The sequence below is a fragment of the Suncus etruscus genome, chromosome 14, assembly GCF_024139225.1.
Source record: "Suncus etruscus isolate mSunEtr1 chromosome 14, mSunEtr1.pri.cur, whole genome shotgun sequence".
In the NCBI taxonomy this organism is placed as follows: domain Eukaryota; kingdom Metazoa; phylum Chordata; class Mammalia; order Eulipotyphla; family Soricidae; genus Suncus; species Suncus etruscus.
The window spans coordinates 97,041,346-97,067,081 of NC_064861.1; the positions used below are offsets into that span (position 1 = coordinate 97,041,346).

At 48.0% G+C, this 25,736-nt stretch overlaps 2 protein-coding genes, 1 non-coding gene and 1 pseudogene across 3 annotated transcripts in view; 3 read left to right on the forward strand and 1 right to left on the reverse strand.

Annotated features, from left to right (window-relative positions):
* Positions 1 to 25,736, forward strand: part of ZNF329 (zinc finger protein 329) — a 71,469-nt gene that overhangs the window by 6,456 nt on the left and 39,277 nt on the right. The window lies entirely within an intron of this gene.
* Positions 1,579 to 16,055, reverse strand: ZNF274 (zinc finger protein 274). The gene is made up of 5 exons (XM_049787052.1): positions 15,961 to 16,055; positions 6,014 to 6,493; positions 4,934 to 5,031; positions 3,286 to 3,412; positions 1,579 to 2,543 (listed from the first exon to the last, which is right to left on the reverse strand). Exons 2-5 carry the CDS (start codon positions 6,432 to 6,434, stop codon positions 1,585 to 1,587), a joined length of 1,605 nt encoding a protein of 534 aa, XP_049643009.1. The 5' UTR covers positions 6,435 to 6,493; positions 15,961 to 16,055; the 3' UTR covers positions 1,579 to 1,584.
* Positions 22,215 to 22,310, forward strand: LOC126029273 (uncharacterized; annotated as a pseudogene).
* Positions 23,000 to 23,106, forward strand: LOC126029108 (U6 spliceosomal RNA). The gene has a single exon (XR_007502761.1). It is a non-coding gene; the product is annotated as a U6 spliceosomal RNA (small nuclear RNA).

Sequence of the window (25,736 nt, forward strand, 5' to 3'; positions counted from 1 at the left end):
TATGACTCTAAGTAAGTTCAGGGTGATAACTCTGATAACACCCTGCTACGGGGCACCACCACCCCTCAGCAGGAGACATCCCTGAGCCAAATCAGCAACACACCTAGGGACCACCTGGAGGGACATCAGGCCCAAGGTGGGACTCCTGTGGTCTTAGGGGGCAGGATTCGAGCCATTTCCCGAGATTGTCATTAGTTAAATTCAAACGCATACAAATCTGTACAACCTATGGAATGCTTTGATCCGTTTGCTAATTACCATGTGAAACTCCTTAAAAACCTGTATGTTAAGATGCTTGGGTTCTCACTGCAGACTGAAACCCCTGCTGCGTCAGGTGGACCCAGAGCTCTCTGTGATCCAATAAAACTGCGTGTGATTGCATCCTCCAACGTTTGTTGTTTCTCAATTCGGTGGTGGGCTTTTCCTCGGACCCTTGGATATCCCTGATCCCGGAGACTCTTCCTCAGGCTCAGGGTATCTCCGACCCGAACTCTAGTCTGGGTCTAGGCCTGGCAGGCAGGATTTAACAGTCATAGTACTACAGTGTTGCATGTAGTCAACCTAGTATTGATCCTTGACATCACTTATAGTCTCACGGGTCTTAGCAAGCCCTTTACTTGCCTCTGACAGGGTCTCAAAAATATTTCTCATAATTGTGGTTGGCTGTGTCCTCCAAGATACTGACTCTAGAACCTGTGAATATTACTTCACATAGTAAGAGACCTGACATTTGATTCGACTCAGAATCTTGAAGTAGTGAGAACATCCTGGGCTTCCTGGGAGCAACCTTTCCAGCCGCCTCTGCTTTCCTTCTCAGTAACTTGCCACCCGGGAGGGGGGTTCGGTACAGGTGGTACAGGTGGTTTCTGGCGTTGCCTCAGGCTCACATCCGGCCCAAACTTCCCTCCTCCACTTCCAGCCAAAAGTGAGGAGTATCTACTTAGATCAGGGATCTCAAACTCAATTTACCAGGGGGCTGCAGGAGGCAAAGTCAGGGTGATCCTTGAGTGCAAAGTCAGTAGTAAGCCTTGAACATTGGGGGGTGTGACCCAAACTGCTAAAACAAAACAAAACAAGATTCCTCTAGGGCAGGGCCACAAAATGTTGTACGGAGGGCCACAATCAGCCCGAGGGCCCGAGTTTGAGACCCCTGACTTAGATGTGGCAAGATGAAGCTGAAATGATCCTGTCACCATGCTTTCTGTCAATCATCTGAAGGTCTCTATTATTTTCCTGCAGCGACTTTGCTTCGGACCCGTTCTCCTCGGATTAGTTTATGGCGAGCGGACCAATACATTTAAGGAAAAGGTATTTGGCGAAACAAAACAAAAACAAAAAACAAACAGGTTCTATCACAGAAATACATAATTTATTTCATGTTCTCTTTTAGTCTCTGTCATAGGCATAAGTATTTTACCTCGAATAGAGTGTCAGTGCAGACTTTGGTTTGTGGGACCAGTCTTTTAAAATCTACAGCATAATAAGCACTAAGTGAACAACTTTTACTCAAGTAGGTTCCCTAAGCCAGGCCTGGTCATGAAGAACCAGGTTGAAGAGATGCCCTCTCTTGTGGTCTGAGGACTATCAGGCAGTTGCTTTCTTCTTGAACTTGGCCCTGCTATGCGTTTTCTGGTGCTCGGTGAGGTGTGTGCTCTGAGTGAAGGCCCTTCCGCACCTGGTACACTTGTACGGGCGCTCTCCTGTGTGCGTGCGCATGTGCCTGATGAGATGGGAGCTCTGGCGGAAGGCTTTCCCACAGTACTGGCACACGTAAGGCTTGGCCCCGGTGTGGGTCCTCAAGTGCTGAGAGATAGCTGAGCGATCGTTGAAAGACCTGCCACACTCCTGACATTTGAACGGCCTCTCTCCAGTGTGAGTTCTGATATGCTGTGTGAGTGAGGAGCTCTGGACAAAGCCTTTCCCACAATTCTGACACACATAAGGCTTCTCTCCGGTGTGGATTTTCTTATGTACGGAAAAGTATCGCGGGTTCCGGAATACTTTTCCACAGGCACTGCATCGGCACCCTTGGCTTCCTTTACGAACCCTGGTGAAGGTGATCTGGTGAGCGCTCCAGACTTTGCTGCTGCTTTCGCTGGTCTTCTCTCCTCTGTAGCTCTTTGGCTGAATTTTGACGACCGAAGTCTGTGTCACATTGCTAACCGGTGAAATGCGCTTGCGCAAGTGTTTCTTAGGAGGATTTTGTGGGAGCGAAACATGGCTTTTATCAGAAGCAGTTTTGGCCTGTGACCTGAGGCTCTGACAGTGCTTCTGAGGAAGGGTCTTTTCCTGAGTAGGCTTTGCCTTTCTAAGTGCAATTAAGGTGACTTTGGGAGTCCCACCTTTTTGGCAGTCTCTGGAGGTGGAGGGCCTGACCTTCTCTCTTGAGACTGCTTCCATTTCCAAATCAGGGACTGGTTTCTGCTTAGGATTGCCAGACTCCTGTTCAGGGCTGCCAGACTCCTGTTCAGGACTGCCAGACTCCTGTTCAGGATTGCCAGATTCTGGAACTAATTGTTTATTTTCCTGTGTAGTCTCCCATCCTGAAAGAGAAAAAAAAGGTGTGTATCTCCAAAGATAAAACTGTTGAACTGCATTGACAGTCTGACCTCACTAAAAATTTCAAAGTTGAGGGTTCAGGGAAATAGCTGCAGAGCATGCTTGGTGCTTGGGAGCCCCAGGTTCCATTCTCCACACCGCATGTCACTGAGAAGTATAGAACAGCAAAACTCAAGCCATCTGAGGCAATGAGCTGACAAGGCAGTAAAGCAGTAAGAAGGAAGCAGTGAGGGGCCCGAGCATGTCACTGAGAAGTATAGAACAGCAAAACTCAAGCCATCTGAGGCAATGAGCTGACAAGGCAGTAAAGCAGTAAGAAGGAAGCAGTGAGGGGCCCGAGCGGAGGCTCAGCGGTAGGGCGTTTGCCTTGCACGTGGATGGCCTAGGACAGACCATGATTCAATCCCCCAGAGTCCTATATGGTCCACGTGCCAGGAGTGATTTCTGAGCGCATAGCCAGGAGTAACTCCTGAGCATCACTGGGTGTGACCATACACCAAAAAACAAAAAACAAAAAAAGAAGGAAGCAGTGAAAGCAGTGAAAATGGCAGGTGGAGTTGTCCCTCAAGGCACTACCAGAGTGGACAGTTAGTCTGCCCTGCACTGTACTTTAGATGCCCCTGTTCACAGAATGTTCACATAGTGCCTCAAGGCCCAGGTCCTCTGAGGTCATGTCCAGTCTTCACAATGACCTCAGAGAAACTAGGGGCCCAGAGTGCAACTCACCTACAGAAACTAGGTGCCCAAAGGTCTCCAGCATCACATCGTGGTACTCAGTTCTCTGGGTAAGGTCCAACAGCCCCCATTCCTCCCTGCTGAAGTCCACGGCCACGTCAAGGAAGGTAACAGGATCCTATAATGTCACACTTGGTGTTTGCTCAAGAGGTTTAGGATTTCACGATAGGGACAGAGGAAGGTTGGGAAATTCTGACAAATCTGGCTGTGATAGGGACACACTTGCTCCCTTTCTCATGAAATCAAGAGTCTGGGGCGCAGGCTGTAAGCAGAGTTACTACTTTATAGGAGGAAAAAATAATACATAGGTCAGAGAAATAAAAGGGCATGTAGAGTGTTTGCTTTGTACATGGCTGACCTAGGTTCGATCCCAGACACCCATATGTTCCCAGAGCCTACCAGGAGTAACCTGAGTACCATTATGTTTGGCCAAAACCCCCCAAAAATGAAGTAACATGAGCAGGGCTGGAAAGAGAGAACAGGGGCCAGGCGGTGGCGCTAAAGGTAAGGTGCCTGCCTTGCCTGTGCTAGCCTTGGACAGACCTCGGTTCGATCCTCCGGTGTCCCATATGGTCCCCCAAGCCAGGAGCAACTTCTGAGCACATAGCCAGGAGTAACCCCTGAGTGTTACCGGGTGTGGCCCAAAAACCAAAAAAAAAAAAAAAAAAAAGAAAGAAAGAGAGAACAGTGGGTACACCGGTGCTTGCTTGGAACTTAGCTGACTGGTTTTGATTTCTTTCACCCTTTATGGCCCCTGCCTCTAAAACAAAACAAAACCAGAAAACTCACAAGCAAATCACAGATCCCTTCTGCAAGAGTGCTCCCAGACCTTCTAGGCCCTGCTCTTCAGTGTTCCACCTTATCCTGGGAACAGCCCTTCCACTGTGGGGAACAACTCCCTGTACCTGCGGCCAAGGGCCAACTGCAGGATTATCCAGGCTCAGCTGTAACTGACTGAATCTTTTTTTTTTTTTTTTTTGGTTTTTGGGCCACACCCGGTGACGCTCAGGGGTCATATGGGACCCCATATGGGACACCGGGGGATCGAACCGCGGTCCGTCCAAGGCTAGCGCAGGCAAGGCAGGCACCTTACCTCTAGCACCACCGCCCGGCCCCGACTGACTGAATCTTTCCAGGAAGGTAACCCCACTTTCTTCTGAGTTCTGACTCTCATTGCTATTTGCCCAGATCTAGGTTATGACCGAGAGAGAGAAAAGCCTACCAAAGGCTGAATGGAAGAGTGCAGCCATTTAGACGCTGAGACTTTGCTCACCACAGCCTTATGGGAAACCAGGTGATTCATGACACACGCCCATTATTTCGTTCACACACCTGAGTCACCTGCAGTACCAATAACACCGACTGACTCCACATAGACACGAGCCTTGGTGAAACTTCTCGTTTTAACAACGAGGCCTGACAGGCCCAGTTGGATTTCCCCACTACTCAGCTAATATTTACTTGGACTCAGACCCAGAATGCAGATGTGACCTCACACATTTCTTCTGTGTGTAAACACTTTGTCTCTCCTTTCTGCACAGATACTGTCTGAACCTTTTCTTGGTCTCCACAAGTAGCTGGAAATGGGCCTGACTCATAGGGATGTTGTTCTTGCAGGTGGTCAGTACTCCTCACTTACCTCAGGCAGTGCTTTCTCTAGACTGGCAGCCATGTTTTCCTCCTTCGCTAGCAGAGTGGTCATATCCAGAGAGTTGCTGGATCCATGGGTGGACAAAGCTGGAAGGAGAAATTAGCTAGATATGGGCTAGCACTCCAAGGAGATGGCAGCCTGTGTCTTCCACCTTCAAGGACAGTTCTATCTCATTAGAGGCCTCACATCTCTCAAGGCAAAGCCCTATTGTTGACATCCATCCTTTCTTCCTTGGCTCCTCACCCATAACGACTTAGACACCTCGGTCCCCGAGCTAAATCCCTCTTTTCACCCTATCCATACCCATCTTAATGTCAATCTGACAAAGTTCCCTCCACTTTAGGAAGTAACAGCCCTGTCTGGCTTCATGGCCCCACCATGCAGCCCAAATTTTCTGTATTGGGCAAGCTTTATGGGCTCTACTGTGATGACACTGCCTCGGGCATCACAAAGAGCAGGGACCCAGCCTGGCCCAACAGACCAGTGCTACCTTTTCACTCATGACTGGTTCAGGTCAACATGGACCCAAAGTCACTCAAGAGAGGCCATGGTCGGAATCTTCATGACAGAAATTCTAAGCAGGACTCCCATGGAGACTGCAGGGGAGTGAGGCATCCCCCCCTTTACTCAGGAAACTTCTATCAAGGAATTCTCCAGACACTGGGCAGTGCTGAAAGTGAATGAAGTGACCAAGTTCAGGCTTTATGCCAGAAATAAGTCTCACGGAGCTGCACTGGCAAATCTTCCCCAGACAGATGCTCTCACCGTATCGCAGGCACAATGGCGGCTATAGGGTACCCATCTGCATCTAGTCTTGCCCTAGTCGCCATCCACAACTTGCTGAACCCAGTGCATCATAAAGCTTAGAGTCAGGGCTGGGAAGAAAGTACTGTGAGTAGGGCACAGGCCAGCTTCAACTCCTGGCCCCCATCTTGAGTTCCAATGTTGGGGGAATAAGGACAACAGGAACAGTTCCTTGGGAAATGCTGTGTTACATGTGTGTGGAGGAGGAAGCGAGTCCCCGCTGTGCTTCCCCTACCTCTGCCCTTGCCCTCACCTTGTACTCACCTTCATCCTCGGAAACCCAGTTCACATCCTCCGCCAGGGCCACAGCTGCTTGGCAGCTCTCAGGGTGCTGTGATTCCACCCACATGCGGAGCTTCTCAGGCAACACCGCCAGGAACTGCTCCAGCACCAGTTGTTCTAGAATCTGCTCTTTAGAGTGGATCTCAGGCTGCAGCCACTGGTGGCAGAGCTCTTGCAGCTGGATCAGAGCATCCTGTGGTCCTGCAGCCTCTTCAAAGCAGAACCTACGGAACCTCTGGCGAGCGGCCATGGCGTCCACTGAACACTGGCCCTGCTGCTGACTAGGGTCCCTGAGTTTGGGGCTAACATCCTCCTGTTCGGCATAGAGGGCTTGTATCTGAGCATTCCGGGTACGAGCCACCTCCTCATTCAACGTGAGGACTTCAACGAGCTTGATTTTCATCAGAGGATTCTCAGCCTGAAGCAGATCAGACTCAGAGTCCAATGGAGCTTCAGGAGCTTCTGAAATGGAAGTAGAACAATACTGATATGTAAGAACCATGTGAGAAGGGGCTCCAGGTCATTTGCCATGGGGAAATACAAAACAAAAAGCCAGATCACGCCACTGCACACTCACTCGGTTGGTTATTAGGAAACATGGACAGCAATAAGTATAGCTGGAGATGTAGAAAAATTTGAACCCTCATCCACTCTGGTGGAAATACAGTTAAGCAGTTTCTCAACATGTTACAGTGTTTGGGTGGTAGAATATGTATAATGGGGTAAGGCACTTAAATTGCACAGGCCAACCTAGGTTCAATCCCCAGCACCCATATGATCTTTTAAGTCCCACCAGGAATGAACTTTTTATTTTCGGTTTTTGGGCCACATCTGGCAGCGCTCAGGGGTTATTCCTGGCTCTGTGCAGAAATCGCTTCAGGCAGGCTTGGGAGACCATATAGGATGCAGGGAATCGAACTCAGGTCTGTCCTGGGTCAGCCACGTGCAAGGCAAACGCCCTACTGCTGTGCTATCTTTCCGGCCCAGGAATGATCCTTGAGCATAGGCACCAGTAGTTAAGTTCTGAGCACTGCCAGTGTGACCAAAGACCAAGTAAGAAGGGCCGGAGTAGTAGGGCGTTTGCCTTTCACGTGGCTGACCTAGGACTAACCACAGTTTGATCGCCTGGCATCCCATTAGGTCCCCCAAACCAGGAGCAATTTCTGAGCACATAGCCAGGAATAGCACCTGAGTGTCACTGAGTGTGGCCCCCAAAAGAAAAGAAAAAAAGAAGAAAGAAAAAACTCCATACTGTCATGCTCATCAAAGCACTATCATAGTTAAAAGAGGAAAATTTAATGTCATAACTAAGTGTGTGTATTAGTTCAAAAGAAAGTTACTTGTGGGGCCGGAGAGGTGGCGCTAGAGGTAAGGTGTCTGCCTTGCAAGCGCTAGCCAAGGAAGGACCTGGTTTGATCCCCCTGCGTTCCATATGGTCCATGGTCCCCCCAAGCCAGGGGTGATTTCTGAGCGCTTAGCCACAAGTAACCCTTGAGCATCGAAGGGGTGTGGCCCAAAAAAGAAAGAAAGAAAGAAAGAAAGAAAGAAAGAAAGAAAGAAAGAAAGAAAGAAAGAAAGAAAGAAAGAAAGAAAGAAAGAAAGAAAGAAAGAAAGAAAGAAAGAAAGAAAGAAAGAAAGTTACTTGTATGGAGGGTTAAAAAATGTTACTTGGAGCTGGAGATAGCATGGAGGTAAGGCGCTTGCCTTGCATGCAGAAGGTCGGTGGTTCAAATCCCGGCATCCCATATGGTCTCCCAAGCCTTAGGAGTAACCCCTAAGAATTGCCGGGTGTGAATCCAAAAACCAAAAACAAAAAAGTTACTTGGCAATAACAAGAAACAAAGTACTTATTTATATTATACAAATCTAGATAGTATTATGTTACAGCAAAGAAGTCAGATGCAAAAGGCTGCATGTTAGATGATTCTGTCTGTATTGTTTATCCAAAACTCACTAGTATGAAAGAAAAGCTGAGATGGGTGCATCCCAAAGATACAGCATTTGTAATTTGGAGGGAAGGAGGTTAAGACATATCAGGTGCTCATCTGTTAGAAGTCATACCCTTCCATTAACCAAAGAGGCATTCCCTCAATTCCCTCTTCCTTTGATATGTAAAGCCCACTTGGACCTCACTCAACCCTCGTCCCAGGTCAGTCTGGCTTGGTATCTAGAGACCTTGAGGGGAGAAGCCACTGACTCCATGACTCTCCTGAATGGCTCGGTTTATTTATTCTTTGAGGCTACCGTCTTCAGACCATTCACCTGGAGTTGGAAATAAAAGAGTGTGTGGGTGATTTTACATGAATCTACGGTCAAGCCTATTTCTTTGCTGAGGGATTCCTGGATGTGCTCAGGGGACCACTGATGGTCCCAGGGATGTAAAACCAGGGTCTACTGCAAAGCAGCCAATCAACTTACTTCCTGTCTCATGGGCTTCTTACTGGGGATAATGAATATGTGCCAAAATTTATGGTGATTGTACAACCTTTCAAGTATATACTTTGAAGGATGAACTTTATGCATTGAAAATTGTTTAATATGGGAATCTTTTTTTGCAGAGGCATTACTTTCATTTGCTATTAACTTGGTACATTCTTTTTTGATATAAATAATTTAATAGAATCCATCATGAGATAGTGACAAAGTTGCTCATGACTGGGTCAGTCCTACAATGTCCAACAACTCCACCAGTGCACATTCTGGCTAACAATGTCTCTGGCTTTCTAACCAGAGACAACCCCCTAAAGTGAGAAGTTTTTTAAAGTTAGAGGAAGAGGGGCCAGAGTGATAGCACAGACAGGAGGTCGCTTGTCTTGCACGTGCCAACCTGGGTTCAATTCCCAGCACCCCTAGGATTATCTCCCACCCATAGCCTGTCCAAACCCAAAATACTTGGGATGTGGTCCCCCCCAATAAAAAGAAAGAAAGAAAGAAAGAGAGAGAGAGAGAGAGAGAGAGAGAGAGAGAGAGAGAGAGAGAGAGAGAGAGAGAGAGAGAGAGAGAGAGAGAGAGATTTCTGTGGGGCTGGAGAGATAGCATGGAGGAGAGGCGTTTGCATGTAGGAGGGTGGTTCGAATCCCGGCATCCCATAGGGTCCCCAGAGCTTGCCAGGAGTGATTTCTGAGCACAGAGCCAGGAGGAACCCCTGAGCGCTGCCGGGTGTGAACCAAAAACCAAACCAAAACCAAACAAAACAAAAATAAAAGATGTGTGTGTAGATGAAGGGAAAGAAAGTTGTTATTTTTTGGGGGGCCCCAGAAACCATGTCGATGCACGGTTATACTCCTGGCTCTGTACTCAAGAATCTGTTAGGCTGGGAGAACTACATGGGATGCCGGAAATTGAACCTGGGTCTATTTTTTGTTCTGTGTTTGGGCTGCACCCGGTGATGCTCAGGGGTTACTCATGGCTATGCACTTCAGAAATCGCTCCTGGCTTTGGGCACCATATGGGATGGCGGGGGATTGAACTGGGTCCATCCTATGTCAGCCATGTGCAAGGCAAAAGCCCTACTACGCCACAGCTCCAGCACCTGAACCAGGGTCATTTGAATGCAAAGTAAACACCTTCCCTGTGAATAATCAATTGGGCTCCAGCAGGCTTTCTATGGAGCTAAGAATGATGACGGAAGACCAGAGTGACAACACATGGGTCAGGCACTTGCACAGATAACATCGAGTCCTGTTGTCCAATGAATTTTCTGGGTTCCCTTTTTTTTTTTTTTTGCTATGATCCATAGTACTCAGATGCTATTCCTAGACTGGTGCTCAGGAAGCTACACATGGTGCCAAGGATCTGAACCACAGTTGATGGCTGCTTCAACCATATGTAAAGCAAATGCCCTACCCTGGGACCATCACTCTGGTCCTCACTATGAATTCTCTGATGTTGAGGGCAGAGGACTCCTACTGAATAGCTTCTTGCCCGACTGTATTCCCAGGCACTCTACTGATTTGTGTCTGTGATGTTTAGTAAAAATTGCTCATAAAATCTTTTCCATAGCCATCATTTTCTCTGGTTTGCAGAGTTCTCAGATATAGTATTCTTGTACTAGAACTTTTCCAAATTCATCACAATTGAAATTTCCTAGTCCAGCATGAATTCTCTCAAGTCAGAGAGAAATGTCATAAATACTTTCTATTATAGTATTCCCAGAAAATCCCTCCTATTTGATTTTTTTTTGTTTGTTTCGTTTTGGGCCACACCCAGTGATGCTCAGGGATTACTCCTTGCTATGCACTCAGAAATCATTCCTGGCATGGGGGATCATATGGGATGGTGGGGAATTGAATCGAGGTCCGTCCTAGGCTAGTGCTGGCAAGGGAGACACCTTACTGCTCCGTGCCACCACTTCGGCCCCCTCCCCATTTGATTTTCATGTTTACAAATTCTTGAAATTTTTAAATTTTAATTTTTCCTGGAAAGTGTTTCCCTCATTTAGGATATTTTCAGATGTTGCTCTCTGTTGTGAGACTTCTCTTAATGAGACCAAGATACCTGAAAGCAAACCTTGTCATATGAACACCTTTTTTGGGGAGTATAAAACTAATTTCTGGGGCCAGAGCAGTAGCGCAAGTGGTAAGGCATCTTCCTTGCGCACACTAGCCTAGGAGGGACCAAGGTTCAATTCCCCAGCATCCCATATGGTCCCCCAAGCCAGAACTGTTTTCTGAGCACATAGCCAGGAGTAGCCCCTGAGCATCACCAGCTGTGGCCGAAAAATCAAAGCAAAACAAAATAATCCCAGTCTCCTTTGTCAACCACATTTATTTATTTATTCATTTATTTATTTATTTATTTATTTATTTATTTATTTTGGTTTTTGGGCCACACCCGTTGACGCTCAGGGGTTACTCCTGGCTATGCGCTCAGAAGTCGCTCCTGGCTTGGGGGACCATATGGGACACCGGGGGATCGAACCGCGGTCCGTCTCCTAGGCTAGCGCAGGTAAGGCAGGCACCTTACCTCCAGCGCCACCGCCCGGCCCGTCAACCACATTTAATGACAGTTCATGAGTACTCTCAAGTTATAAGAGGCAGAAATTAGAGAAAGTTATTCTTTTTTTTTTTTTTTTGGTTTTTGGGCCACACCCAGCGGTGCTCAGGGGTTATTCCTGGCTGTCTGCTCAGAAATAGCTCCTTGCAGGCATGGGGGACCATATGGGACACCGGGATTCGAACCAACCACCTTTGGTCCTGGATCGGCTGCTTGCAAGGCAAACACCGCTGTGCTATCTCTCCGGGCCCGAGAAAGTTATTCTTATATAATTTCTCTGTTTCAGGAGAATAACGATAGCACAGCAGTAGGGCAATTACCTTGTATGCGGCTGACCAATAGAAACCCAGATTCGATTCCTGGCATCTCATATGGTCCCTGCTAGAAATGGTTTCTAAGCACAGAGCAAGGAGTAACCAGAGTGCCACTAGGTGTGGCCCCCAAACCAACAAAATATACATATATAAAAAGAAATCTGTTTCAAGTACATTTGGATACTGCCATTCATATTTGTAGGTGTTTTTAAGGGCTGGAGCAATAATACAGTGAGTAGAGAGCATTTTCCTTACAGTGGGTGACCCAGTTTCAATTTCTAGCACCCCATATGCTCCCGCAAACCCACTCGAGTGGGCAGCCAGGAGTAAACCTTGAGCACAGCCAAGTGTGACCCCAAGACAAAAATGGAAAAAGTGTCTTGCAAGCTTTCCTATGATCATGATCTTTGAATCAATACCTTTCCTCTATTACTTCCATAATAATTAAATCTACATAACAATTTTTCACCCAAACCACACCTGTAGCCCCTATTTCAAATAGTTAACTACACTGTCATCTTTGCTATCATAGAGGAATAAAGGCATGCATGCAAACTGCTTCCATCCTATCCTATTTCTCTTCATTTAAGAGGCATAAATATAGGAGAAAGACTATTGCAGGAAATGGTTGCTTCAACAAACAGTAAAGTATGTACTCCAGTTTCGCACATGCCCAGAAAGCATAGAAAGGGAGCAGTATTCCATTTGGAAGCATCTATATTCAACTGATTTTGCAAACCTCTACATAGATTCCAAGTTCTATATGAGTCATACTTTACTAGTAAGAAGTATTCAAGAGGGCCCGGAGAGATAGCACAGCGGCGTTTGCCTTTTTTTTTGGGTCACACCCGTCAGCGCTCAGGGGTTACTCCTGTTTCTAAGCTCAGAAATCACTCCTGGCAGGCTTGGGGGACCATATGGGATGCCGAGATTCGAACCACTGTCCTCCTGCATGCAAGGTAAACACCCTACCTCCACGCTATATCTCCAGCCCCTATCAAAACTTTTAATTAATTTTTTTGTTTTGTTTTTCTGTCTCTCCAGCCCATTCTTATACTTTTTTTAAGGTGACATGATACACAATGAAATAATATGTGTAGGACTGAAAGATAAGATTGTTCAAAGGAGGGGCCGAAGAGATAGCACAACGGTAGGGCATTTGCCTTGCAAGTAGCTGATCCAGGACGAACAGTGGTTCGAACCCAGCATCCCATATGGTCTCCAGAGCCTGCCAGAAGAGATTTCTGAGTGCAGAGCCAGGAGTAACCCGAGCACCACTGGGTGTGGCCCAAAAACCAAAAACCAAAAAAAAAAAAAAAAAAAAAAGATAATTCAAAGGAGTTAAGTGCATGTTTTGTATGTGGAAGTTCCTGGTTCAACTCCCAGCATTCCATGGTCCTGAGTACTGTAGGGGTTCACACTTGAGCATGGGAGTAGCCGCCAAGCACTGCCAGGTGTGACCCCAAGACAAAATTTATGTAGTAAATAAACCTCTTTTCAAGTTTCTTTTTTGGGGGGGTAGGGAGGGTTGGGTCACACCCGGCAGTGCTCAGGGGTTACTCCTGGCTCCAGGCTCAGAAATCGTTCCTGGCAGGCTCGGGGGACCTTTTGGGATACTGGGATTCGAACCAATGACTTTCTGCATAAAAAGCAAACACCGGGCCCAGAGAGATAGCACAGCGGCGTTTGCCTTGCAAGCAGCCGATCCAGGACCAAAGGTGGTTGGTTCGAATCCCGGTGGTGTCCCATATGGTCCCCCGTGCTGCCAGGAGCTATTTCTGAGCAGACAGCCAGGAGTAACCCCTGAGCACCGCCGGGTGTGACCCAAAAACCAAAGTAAAAAAAGCAAGCGCCTTACCTCCATGCTATCTCTCTGCCCCCCCCCAAAATTTTTATGATGAACTTTTGAAGGGGCCAGAGAGATAATATGGATGTAATGTAGGTATGACCCAAAAATTAAAAAAAAAATTTTTTTTTAAGTTTCACTCAGTCACTTTGCTTTTATAAAGGACCCACATTGATATTACTTCAGTTGTTTTCACCCACTGAAATAAAATGTGTGAGTTTTTCACTATTACAACAAAAAATGTGGTAACACAGTAAAGGTCACAGAAGTAGATGAGCATGGGAGTGGTATTTTCGACAGGCTGTGTTAACCACATATGGAATGATTTTTCATTTATGGCAATCCTAGGAGCTCTACAATTTAAGGTCTAAGCCAAGGGTCCTCAAAGTTTTTAAACAGGGAGCCAGTTCACTGTCCCTAGACTGAGACTACTGGAGGACTGGACTCTACTTTAAAACAAACCTGTGGGGGCCGGAGAGATAGCATGGAGGTAAGGCGTTTGCCTTTCATGCAGAAGGTCATCGGTTCAAATCCCAGCGTCCCATATGGTCCCCCGTGCCTGCCAGGAGCAATTTCTGAGCATGGAGCCAGGAATAACCCCTGAGCACTGCCGGGTGTGACCCAAAAACCACAAAAAAAAAAAAAAAAAAAAAAAAACTGTGAACAGGGGCCGTAGTGATAGCACAGCAGTAAGGCGTTTGCCTTGCACGCAAACAACACAGGATGGATGGCGGCCGATGGTTCGAATGCCGGCATGCCATATGGTCCCTCGAGCCTGCCAGGGATGATTTCTGAGCACAGAGCCAGGAGTAACCCCTGAGCTGAGTGCCGCCGGGTGTGACCAAAAAAAAAAAACAAACAGAAAAAGAGCCCTTGTGAAGTGGCCCGCATGCCATAGTAGTTGGAGGACCCCTGCCCAAGACTGAGAAGGGGTGGGAGACAGTGGAGGGGAGTCGGAAAATACTGCACATGTTCCACACGTGCACACTGAGGGCCCAGGACAAGTCAGGTGCTCAGCAAACAGGCAGTGGTGGCAAAAACACCCAGGCTGGCTCAGATAAATGTGCTCTGTGGGATGCACGTGACCCGTGCGGCAGTAGTTGGAGGACTCTCGGTCCAAGCTCTACCACCTCAGTCCCAACCTGGGCCCGTGCTCCTGCTCTTACAACAGCCAGTGCTATTTTTTGTTTTACGTATTTGTTAGTATGACGTAGGACAACTTCTAACAATGATTAATAGATTATTTCGTAGGTCTGAGAATACTCAAAAAATTTTTCAATGTGAATCAGTGCACATTGCTTCATTTACCATCTCTCTAGAAGGAAAGTTTCAAAGTTACCTCTGTAATTTTGGATAGTAAAGAAACATGCATTACAAGCTATGATAGCAAAACCTCGAGAAGGCAACTTTCCTTTGGCCCACTGAACCCAACTACATGTGGGGAGAAGACCTGCCAAAGCAAGAGTCATGAAGATGGGAGGAAAGTACCAGACTGGCATCACAATGGGATGGAGTGAATGTTTGTTTTTTTTTTTAGGGTCACACCCGTTTGGTGCTCAGGGGTTATTCCTGGCTAAGCGCTCAGAAATTGCCCCTGGCTTGGGGGGACCATATGGGACACCGGGGGATAGAACCGTGGTCCTGATCCTTGGCTAGCGCTTACAAGGCAGACACCTTACCTCTAGCACCACCTCGCCGGCCCTGGAGTGAATGTTTTATATGATGGACAACACGGTGCCCTAAGCAGCTTAGGAGCAATTCCTGGGAACTACCCAAGTGCTTCCCAATGTATGAAAACAGAAATTAAAAATTTTTTTCTTCAAAGCTAAATAAATTATTTTTATTTTATTTTGAGATTACACCCAACGGTTCTTAGAGATTATTCCTGGCTTCTCAATGAGGAATCACTCTTGGCAGCCTAGGAAGACCATATGGGATGACAGGTCAGTCAAATGGAGGCAAACGCCCTACCTGCTACACTATCACTCTGGACCTTCAATCCTAAGTAAATTCAGGGTCAGAACGAAAGCACAGCGGTATGGTGTTTGCCTTGCATGTGGCTGACCCAGGATGGAACTCTGTTCAATCCCCGGCGTCCCATATGGTCCCTCGAGCCAGGAGCAATTTCTGAGTGCAGAGCCAGGAATAACTCAAGTGTCACCACCAGGTATGGCCCAGAAACAAACAAAAATCCCGAGTAAATTCTTGTTTGTGCCAACACTGAACATACCAATTCTGCAAAAAGGACTTTCTAGGGCCAAAGAGATAGCATAGCAGTAGGGTGTTTTCCTTGCACGTGGCCAACACAGGACAGACATTTGTTTGTATCCCCCATATGGTTCCCTGAGCCAGAAGTGATTTGTGAGTGCAGAGCCAGGAGTAACCCCTGAGTGCTGCCAGGTAAGACTCAAAAACCAAAAACCAAAAAAAAAAAAAAAAAAAAAGACTTCCATGCTATCTCTCTGGCCCCCAGAAGTGATTTTCAAGTGAAGCCAGGAGTGTAAACCCTGAGTGCCATGAGTGTAGCCCACCCACCCCCACACACACAAAAAAAAGAAATGAATCCAGGAAGGACTGAAGACAATGAATGGAGCAGTAGCTGTCCGTATAGATACCCTGCAACCAGCAACTGTGTTCCTCAACCACACAGTATATTTACCCTTCTATGAAGCCCAAAGACAATGAATGAAAAAGTCTGATTCACCTTTTGTACACCAACATTTGCTAAGCAGGTAACTATTCCCTGCCAGGACTCCCCTGTGCCTGGTTCTTACCTGAAAAGGAGACTTGAATTCCTCTTTCTGTGGAACACAGCCTTTCTGCCTCCTCTAACTGAGATACCACATCTGGTCTGGAAAGCTGATGTTCTGCTCAGGGAAAAAAAATAGGGCTAAGGATCTGGGCTTGGAAGAAAATACTTCCCTGCCCTGACATGTTTCTTTTCCCAAATTTCTCTGCTGCCAGAGAGTAATTTTTGGCCTACAGCTGAAGTAATCTTATTCATCTCCTTTGTCAATTCTTTCCTTTTGTGACTTCCTAAGCTGCACAGATGGCAGGAACCTAATTCTGGCCAGTGAGATACAAAGGAAGCTGAGGGCTTTGGCTTTTCATACATCATGGCTGTGTCTTCCTTTCGTCTTGATAGGAATCTGTCACAGTCAAAGGACAGATTCATACTCACTGGACAAATCAGTCTTTGAGGATACATCAGCGTCACTTGATACTAACGCGTGCTTCTGAAATTTTTGGTACAAGAACAATAAACACCCACTATTTCTACTAAAAAACAAAACAAAACGGAGTCACCTCCCATGGAATTTCAGGCTTCCGAGGCACCCTTTCTGTAGTTTTTGCTACACCTGCAGAGCCAAGTCTTAGGTTCCGATCTCTGGCAGCCTAAGCCCGAGCAGCACGCTTCAGACTAGAACGAGAGCGCGGCAAGGAAGCGCGGGTCTTCCTTGCTGCGAAGCCTTACCCACGGAGACCAGGTTCCCGTAGTTCTCCAGCATCACCTCCCTGTACAGGGACTTCTGTGCGGCGCGGAGCAGGTCCCACTCCTCCGGGGAAAAGCTCAGGGTCACGTCCTCAAAGGCCACTGGCTCCTGAAAACCCAGATTTCGAGTGAGTGCGAAATCAAAGCGCTTGTGGGGGAGGCTCTGCTCTAGGGGCTCCTTCGCCAGAGCTGACGGCTGGGTCGGATGGCGTCAGACCGTCTAGAAATGCTGCTTGCCAAAGCTTTGGTCCCCTAACTTCTCTGTCTGCAGTGAATCACTTGTGGCGGATGTGTTGCCGGCGTCTCCTCCAGGAGGAGGTTTGACCTTTCTCTCTGGGAGACCACCAGCAAGGGGTTCGGGTGAAGGCGCCTTCTCCAGGGAGGACGGAGTCTCCTGCTTATGGACTCCAGTCCTGCGAACGGAACTGCAGGGGCCAAAGCCGACCCTGCCGGGATCACGCGAGCAGACGGCAGACCTGAGGCTGGCGCGATCTTCACTGGAAAGACCGAAAGCCACAGTGATCGTCGTCTCAGCCGGGGGTCGCGGGGTGCAGGCCCCGATGGGGGGCTCCTCGAGCTGAATAGGAACCTGCGAGCCCCCCCGCCGGCGGCGGCTTCCTCCCCACCCAGGATCCGGGCGCGCAGGGCAGATCGAACCCCGGGCCCGAGCCCGCCACGGCTGACGCTGGGCTCGGAGCCAGGGGACCCCGCGCCCCCAACGCTCTCCAAGAACCCGGCCGGGTTCCAAACGGAAAGGGCCGGCCTCTCCCCGCTCGTGGGGTTCGTGCCGGTCGGGGCCCCACGCCCACGCCTGCCCGGCCCCGCGGCGGCTACTCACGCGGCCCCAGCCCGTCGCGCGTCCGGCGGCCATGGCTTCCGGGCTTCCGGCGGCCCGAGGAGAAGCGCGGAGCCCGCCTCACACCCGCCGGGCCCCGTCAAGGGGCGCCCTGGAGTCCCACCGCCAGGCGCCCGCTCGCCTCGCGCTCGCCTTCCGCCCGTCGGCCGCGCTCCGGGACCCCCGACGGCCCGAAACCCTCCCGCCTCGCACGCGCCCGACGCCCGGCGCCACTTCCGCGCCGCCACACTGCGCGTGCGCGCGCGGCGCCGTGCGTCGCGTCGGCGCCGCCCGGACTACAACTCCCAGGCGCCCTCGCGCGGGGCTTCCGCTCGCGCGGTCCTCTTGGCGGCCCGAGAGGCCTGATCAGAGCGGAAGTTGGCCGGAGGCGCCCCTGGCGCGTGGGCGGGGCGGGGCCTGTCAGTCTCCGGAGGCGACGCAGAACTCTCCTCAGGCCGAGAGAGCTTCTCGGAGCGCTCGTCTCCTCAGGCCTGGCGTCTCTCTGCTCGGAACGGAGGGAAGGGGGCCAGTGGGCCCTGTGGAGAGGCGCAGTCGGTCGTGTCTTGGCGAGAGGGGAGAGCACCGATCTCGGGCGCGTCTCCTCGGGGGCAGAGGGCGCGCTGGTCGGGGCCGCCCCGGGCCTTGGCGTCCCGGGGAGCCTCAGGCCTGTCTGGACGGGCGCACGGCCCGGGCGGGCGCCTGCTGGGAAGGAGGCGTTGGCGGCCCGCATTTGCCGTGTTTGGCGAGAAGGGCCCCTGAATCGCCCTCCTGGGCAGGAGCTAAGCAGGGAGAGTGGGTGTCACGCCAATCTCTGCAGAGATCGCCTGGCACACAGCTGACCCAGGGCGGACCGACGGACTCGAGGAGGGCTGCCGTTGGGGAGCGGAAAGGATGAAGAGGAAACATCAGCTCTGGGACCCCCACGGTCCCAGGGGACAGTGCCCTGCGCAGGGCAGGCCAGGGCGATCCCATGCTAAGGGCCCTTCTGCACAAACTTGGCAGGATTTTTACAAAATCCTTCTGCAACCCAGCACCTAGAAACGCTCTTTGTTGGAGAGAACCCTCTGTTGCACCGAGCAGACATGAAGGCCAGACGAGCAGCAGGTGGCTGAGATCCTAGGTCCAGGCCCTTTGGGGACGGTCAGGTGCCACGTCCAAAAGCCCGAGGACGCCAGGGCTGGGTGCACACATCCTTGGGCTGGACGTGCCGCCTCTTCTACGACGCCCAGGACCTGGGATTTCTCTCTTCGCATTCCGTTTGTGGTGGTCTCTCGTGCTTGGGTTGCTGGGAACACATGACATGTGTCCTGTTGTTTTCTCTTTGGAGACTCACCCGTCCTGGGCCTCCGTATCCTCTGCTAGCAATTCCCTGCAGCCCTCTGCCTCCTTTCAGGACAACGCTCGTATTTAAGCCTGCTCAATGTGTTGCCATGTTTTCTTTCTGTGGACATCACGGAAGGCTTCCACCCGATGACATGTTCTTCATCAAAGTCATTGCAATGAGCCAGTAAGTCTGCCGGTTCTTACTTGTTTGTGCAAATTCTTAATTTTTGTTAGAATGCGATTTTATTTCCTTGATCTTTTTTTTTTTTTTTTTTGCTGCTGGTGGTTTGATACTTTTTACTATTGTAAAAACACTATACTTATTTTACAAGTTGGCTCCTTTTCGTTATTTTTATTTCAAAATGGTTTTACATGCTCTGAGAGGTAAGTCATTGAAGAACAGCTCATGCTTTGCATCTGAGCCATTTGGCTCAGTTTCTGGCACTGTATGGACCACCCCCCCCAAGCACCAGCAAGAGTGACCCCAATGAACTGAGCCAGGAAAATCCCCTGAGCACTCCTGGGTCTGGCCTTGCCCACATTTATTGTTATAGCTCTCAACCCTGACATGGGCCATGTTAGTCATGTCCAAACAGCTGTTTTGACTTTGCTGTGGCTATGGATCTAGTACACTACAACCTATGTGTAGTCATAGGGATCATATAACAAACACACCAGGAATATTCTTCATGACTCAACAACATGCAACTCTCACTGTCAGGTTTTTTAAAATAATTTTTATTGTGACCAACATGAATTACAAATCTTTCACAGTAGGCCGGAGCGGTGGCAAAAGTGGTAGAGTGTTTGCCTTACATGCGACTAACATAGGATGGACTGTGGTTAGATTCCCCCAGCATCCCATATGGTCCCCCAAACCAGGGGCGATTTCTGAGTGCATAGTTAGGAGTAACCCCTGAGTGTCACTGGGTGTGGCCCAAAAGCCAAAACAAAAACAAATAAAAAATCAAATCTTGGGCCGGAAAGATAGCACAGTGGCGTTTGCCTTGCAAGCAGCCGATCCAGGACCAAAGGTGGTTGGTTCGAATCCTGGTGTCCCATATGGTCCCCCGTGCCTGCCAAGAGCTATTTCTGAGCAGACAGCCAGGAGTAACCCCTGAGCACTGCCGGGTGTGGCCCAAAAACCAAAAAAAAAAAAAAAAAAAAAAAACCCAAATCTTTCACAGTAATATTTGAGGTATGTAGTGGCAATGAATGAGTGGTATTCCCACCACCAGTGTTGTCCTCCCTCCACTCCAGTTTCCAGCATTCCCCTCTTTTGCCCCCTGGACTGCTAGTATAACTGGTCCCCTCTGTGTATAGCTTGTTGAAGATCAGCTATCAATTCTGTTGTTGTTGACTTTGGATTTGGTGTGTAAGTCTGATCTTTTTTTTTTATTTCTATTCACTGTTCATATGACTTTGGTTCTGGTACCATCCATTTTTCCCCCTCAATTTATGAGGCAGAACAAGATGATTTGAGTTATGTGGTTCTGTTTGAAAAAACTCACTGTCAGTTTTTAGTTGGTTGGGTTTTGTTTTTTTGTTTGTTTGTTTGTTTTTGGTTTTGGTTTTGGTTTTTGGTCACACCCGGCAGCGCTCAGAGGTTACTCCTGGCTCTACACTCAGAAGTCGCTCCTGGCAGGCTCGGGGAACTATATGGGATGCCAGGATTCAAACCATCATCCTTCTGCATGCAAGGCAAATGCCTACCCCCATGTTATCCCTCCGGCCCCAGTTTTTAGTTTTGATAAAACTTTAGGGTCACAGGGTATATAGTGTTCAGAGAGTTAGAGCCTCTCCTGGTTATGCTTGAATAATCTGTCCCATAGACAACATAATGCTACCAGGCCTGGCCCTATCCAGGGTTCCATGTGATTCTGGGATCAAAGCCTGCAAGACAACACCCTAATCCCTATCTTGTCTCCTGGCCCCTAAACTTGAGGCTTTTACAATCGTAATGAAGCAGCCTTGGAAGACTTTCAGTTCTTTCTTTTTATATGGTACAAGAAAAGTCATGAGCATGGTGGATTTTTTCCTGGTTAATGGAACTACTACACCCAGTGGAGCTAGTGCTTACACCTGGCTCACTCCAGGTGGGCTCAGAGAATTATAGAGGGTACCAGGGCTCAAGCTCAAGTTTGCTGCATGCAAGGCAAATGCCCTATTGAGTAAGGTATGCTCCAGACCCTCAAGGATGAATTTTAAAGCATAGTACTTTTTTTATTAATGAAAGCTAGTTAAATATAACGTATCTTTCAATGTATTTAATAGATAATAGATATCAAGTATTTAAATACAAAATAAGTGGTGTATGTTTTGTTTTGGGACTATACATGGCTGTGCTATGGGCTTATTCCTGGCTCTGTACTCTGGGATCACTCCTGATGTGTTCGGGGAACCATAATATAAGGGTGCTAGAAATCAAATTAGTTTTGGCTGCATACTAGGCAAGCACATGACCAATCCCATTCAATCCCAAGCACTATATAAGGTCCCCAGTACTACCATAAATGATCCCTGAGCACTGAACCAGGAAAAAAGTCCTAAGTACAGGCGGATAGAGCTCCAAAATAAAAATTAATCATAAAATAAATACATTTTTTATCATGAAGGTGACTTAGATGGGGGGAGGGCAAGAGGGCAACGGGAGACATTGGTGGTGGGAATGTGCACTGGTGAAGGGGTTATATATTGTATGCCTGAAATTCAATCATGAACAGAAAGAAACTAACTATATTATAAAACAACCTTGTAACCATGGTGTTTAAAGTAATAAATAAATACAACTATGACACATATACACAATGTAATGCTGTTTCACCATAAGAAAAAGATAAGATCATGAGATGTGTTGCTATACGGATATACCTATAATATATCAGACTAACTGAAGTTATTAGGAGAGACCTACATAGAATGAGCTCTCATACAAATATAAAAATATATAGGGGCCGGAGAGATAGCATGGAAGTAAGGCGTTTGCCTTGCCTGCAGAAGGATGGTGGTTAGAATCCCGGCATCCCGGGCCGGGCGGTGGCGCTGGAGGTAAGGTGCCTGCCTTGCCTGCGCTGGCCTAGGATGGACCGCGGTTCGATCCCCCGGCGTCCCATATGGTCCCCCAAGAAGCCAGGAGCAACTTCTGAGCGCATAGCCAGGAGTAACCCCTGAGCGTCACAGGGTGTGGCCCAAAAACCAAAAAAAAAAAAAAAAAAAAGAATCCCAGCATCCCATATGGTCCTCCGAGCCTGCCAGGAGCGATTTTTGAGCACAGAGCCAGAAATAACCCCTGAGCACTGCCGGGTGTGACCCGAAAACCAAAAAAAAAAATAAAATATATATATATATATATATATATATATAAAATATATAATGTTGAGCTCACTTCGGCAGCACGTATACTAAAATTGGAACAATACAGAGAAGATTAGCATGGCCCTGCACCAAACCTCAAAGTGACAGTACAGTGTTAGAGTAGCCAGTTATTACACTATTTAGAATAATTCTTTGCTTGTGCTTCTCCCTCAAGGATGGGAAATACCTCAGCATTGGCCCCCTACCCCTACATATTTTCCACCCATGGGGTGGTCCTACTCTTCCCAATAAAGACCTTGAGTCAGAGAGACTTCTTTTGGCTTCTATCCCAAAGGTAGCCTGTCTGCCTGCTGACACCTATTGCCTACTTGCATATACCTTGTGGAGGAATTTACTGAACCAGTTTTATCTCCCTAATCCTATGTGGATTATTTCCTGTGTCTGCATTGCTTCCAGAATCCCTTGGGATTGGGGCGTGAAGCTTCCACTACAGCACAGCACATAGGTTGCTTTACTCTCTACTGGCCTGTTTTCATCCCCAGCATCCAAAATGGTCCCCTGAGCCTGCAGGACCATTTCTTAGTGCAGAACAAGGAGTAATCCCGGAGCATTTTTGGTGTGGCCCAAAACCAACAACAAAAAAGAAACATCCGGGGCCGGAGAGATAGCATGGAGGTAAGGCGTTTGCCTTTCATGCAGGAGGTCATCGGTTCGAATCCCGGCGCCCCATATGGTCCCCTGTGCCTGCCAGGAGCAATTTCTGAGCCTGGAGCCAGGAATAACCCCTGAGCACTGCCAGGTGTGACCCAAAAACCAAAAAAAAAAAAAAAAAAAAAAAGAAACATCCGTGCTCGCTTCGGCAGCTCATAAACTAAAATTGGAACGATACAGAGAAGATTAGCATGGCCCCTTCGAAAGGATGACACGCAAATTCGTGAAGCGTTCCATATTTAAAGAGAAAAAAAAAAGAAACATCCACGAGCCACTTGGGGAAATAACTTTTTTTTTTTTAGTTAGGAAAGGGATATTTATATTAGGGGAAAGTAGGGCGTGAACACTGTGTCAGCCAATCAGGTAGAGTGTGAGAACGGATTAAAACGATGTGCTGACCAGAGTAATAGCAAAGCAGATAGGGCATTTGCCTTGCACATGGCTGACCCAGAAAAAAAGCAAACAAAAAAAAAGGTGTGTGCTACTGTGTTTAACCCTAGGGAAGAGGTTATAGGGGATTAGGAAAGCATGCTGTGTGCTTAATGTGTTTAGCTACACCTATGAATTATGATTATCATGTCTTTGATGAATTGGAGGTCTGTTTATAACTGTTACACCTTTACTAAAAGATGAACGATCAGAAATAAGGTCTGTGTCAAGGTACTCTAACCCAGGCTAAGAGAAATACCAGAGAAGTTGCTTGCCTGGCGCCAACCAGCCCTGGTTCCAGGGAATCAAACCCTGATCACCAAACAAGGAACAGCTGTTGAACACCTTAGAGTGCGACCCACTTCATCCCCCCCTCGAAAAAAGATAATTGTTGGGGCCGGGCGGTGGCGCAAAGAGGTAAGGTGCCTGCCTTGCCTGCGCTAGCCTTGGACGGACCGCGGTTCGATCCCCCGGCGTCCCATATGGTCCCCCAAGCCAGGAGCGACTTCTGAGCGAATAGCCAGGAGTAACCCCTGAGCGTTACCGGGTGTGGCCCAAAAACCAAAAAAAAAAAGAAAAAAGATAATTGTTGGAACATCCCGCTTTTATCCAAAACAAAGGCAGTTGGAACACCCTGCCTTTACCCTAAACAAAGGCATTCCAGCTTCATATACCTTTTCACTTATCCCTTTGACATGTCAATGTGATCAAGTAGATCGGTTTATAGGTACTTTTGTCTCTCACTCAACCCTCTCCCCTCCTGATGGGGATTTGAACTGGTAAATAGAGGTTTGAGTTCGCTGGCCCCACAAGGTGAGAAGCCACTTGATTACATGATTCTCTCTCCCTCATTACTAGCTCGGTTTGTTAATTTGCCTGGTGACCCTGCATCAGACCAGCTCACCTGGAATTGGAAATATGGCACGTGAATTTATTTACATCTTGTGTTCAAACTGGGACCCACCCAGAGACCCTAGAAAACCCCAACAATAGTGAGTGACATGACCCCCTGGTGAATAATCACCAAGAAGTCTCCCTCAAGCTGAACTGAATGTGCAATGCCAATGCCCTTCCCCGGAACATGGGTGCACGTGATCCCCCTTCTGAATGGCTTCACATTGCTCGGGTCCATCTACCTGCATTTCTTGCTCTGAACGGTACATGCCAGGCTCCCTGGAGATTCTCCTGTGCACATACCCAAGAGGGGAGGAGTGCTGTACCAGTGGTGACGAGTTCTCGAGCTAAAGGCCTTCCCATGGTTCCCATGGCTGATAATTTGCAAAGTATGAGTTCGCGACTGGCATTAAACCAGAGACACTTTCCCCACCCCCCACCCCCATCTCCCAAGGATGATGAGCCAACTACTGCCTCTGATGCCAGAAGTCAGGTAGATAAGCCAGTGCTGGCAATCCAAGACCTGGGCACTGTCAAAAGGTTCAATGTCTGGAATGGTGATGGACTTATCAACAGAAATGACACCAAAGATGTTTTTGTTATTAATTATAAATTATAATATGAAATAAATATAAATAATATATATTTAACATATATTTATATTATATATTAATAAAATATGTGTGTGATATATTTATATAAATAAAATATAAAATAAATATATAACATAAACTTATAGCAAATTCTAAATTATAAATATTTTAAATAGATATTAATTATAATTATAAAGCTGTTAAGAGATTCCATCTCAGGCAGTTTCTGTGTAGTGTCGGAGATGGGGAAAGCTATGGAGTTTGATGTCATGAAAGGAAAGAGGTGTCTAAAAGCTGCTAATGTATCCAGACCTGGTGGTGTGCAGTGAAGGGGAGAGAACTGAAGACTGGGCAGTGTCCCAGACACTGATGTCCATTGCCTTTCTTCTACTGAAGGCACTTTGTGCTAGGACCTTGGCCTGCCAACATGAGCAGCTTATTGAGATCAATGATGGTGTAGAAGCCGAAGAGACAGCCCCATTGGAGGGGGACCAACAGCAGAGATGAGTGAGTCCTCCCCACCCAGATTCAGGCCCAGATACCAAAGGCCGTCCCAGGTGACCTCAGCAGCCTACCACAGAAGGTGAAGATGAAACCAAGCCCAACCAAAATCCAACTTGATGAGAAACTACTTTAAGAACCTCCTGCACCTAGGTCAATTCCAAAAATTTAACTTTCTGGGGACCAGAGTGATGGCACAGCAGTAGGATGTTCGCCTTGCACCCTGCGACCTGGGAGGGACCCAGGTTCTATTCCTGGCATCCTGTATGGTACCCTGAGCCTGCCAGGAGCAATTTCTGAGTGCAGAGCCAAGAATAACCCCTGAGCACCATCAGGTGTGGCCCTAAAATACACAAAAATAAACAAATAAATGGGGTGCCGGAGCCATAGCACAGTGGTAGGGTGTTTGTTTGCCTTGCATGCGGCTGACCCAGGATGGACCTGGGTTCGATCCCC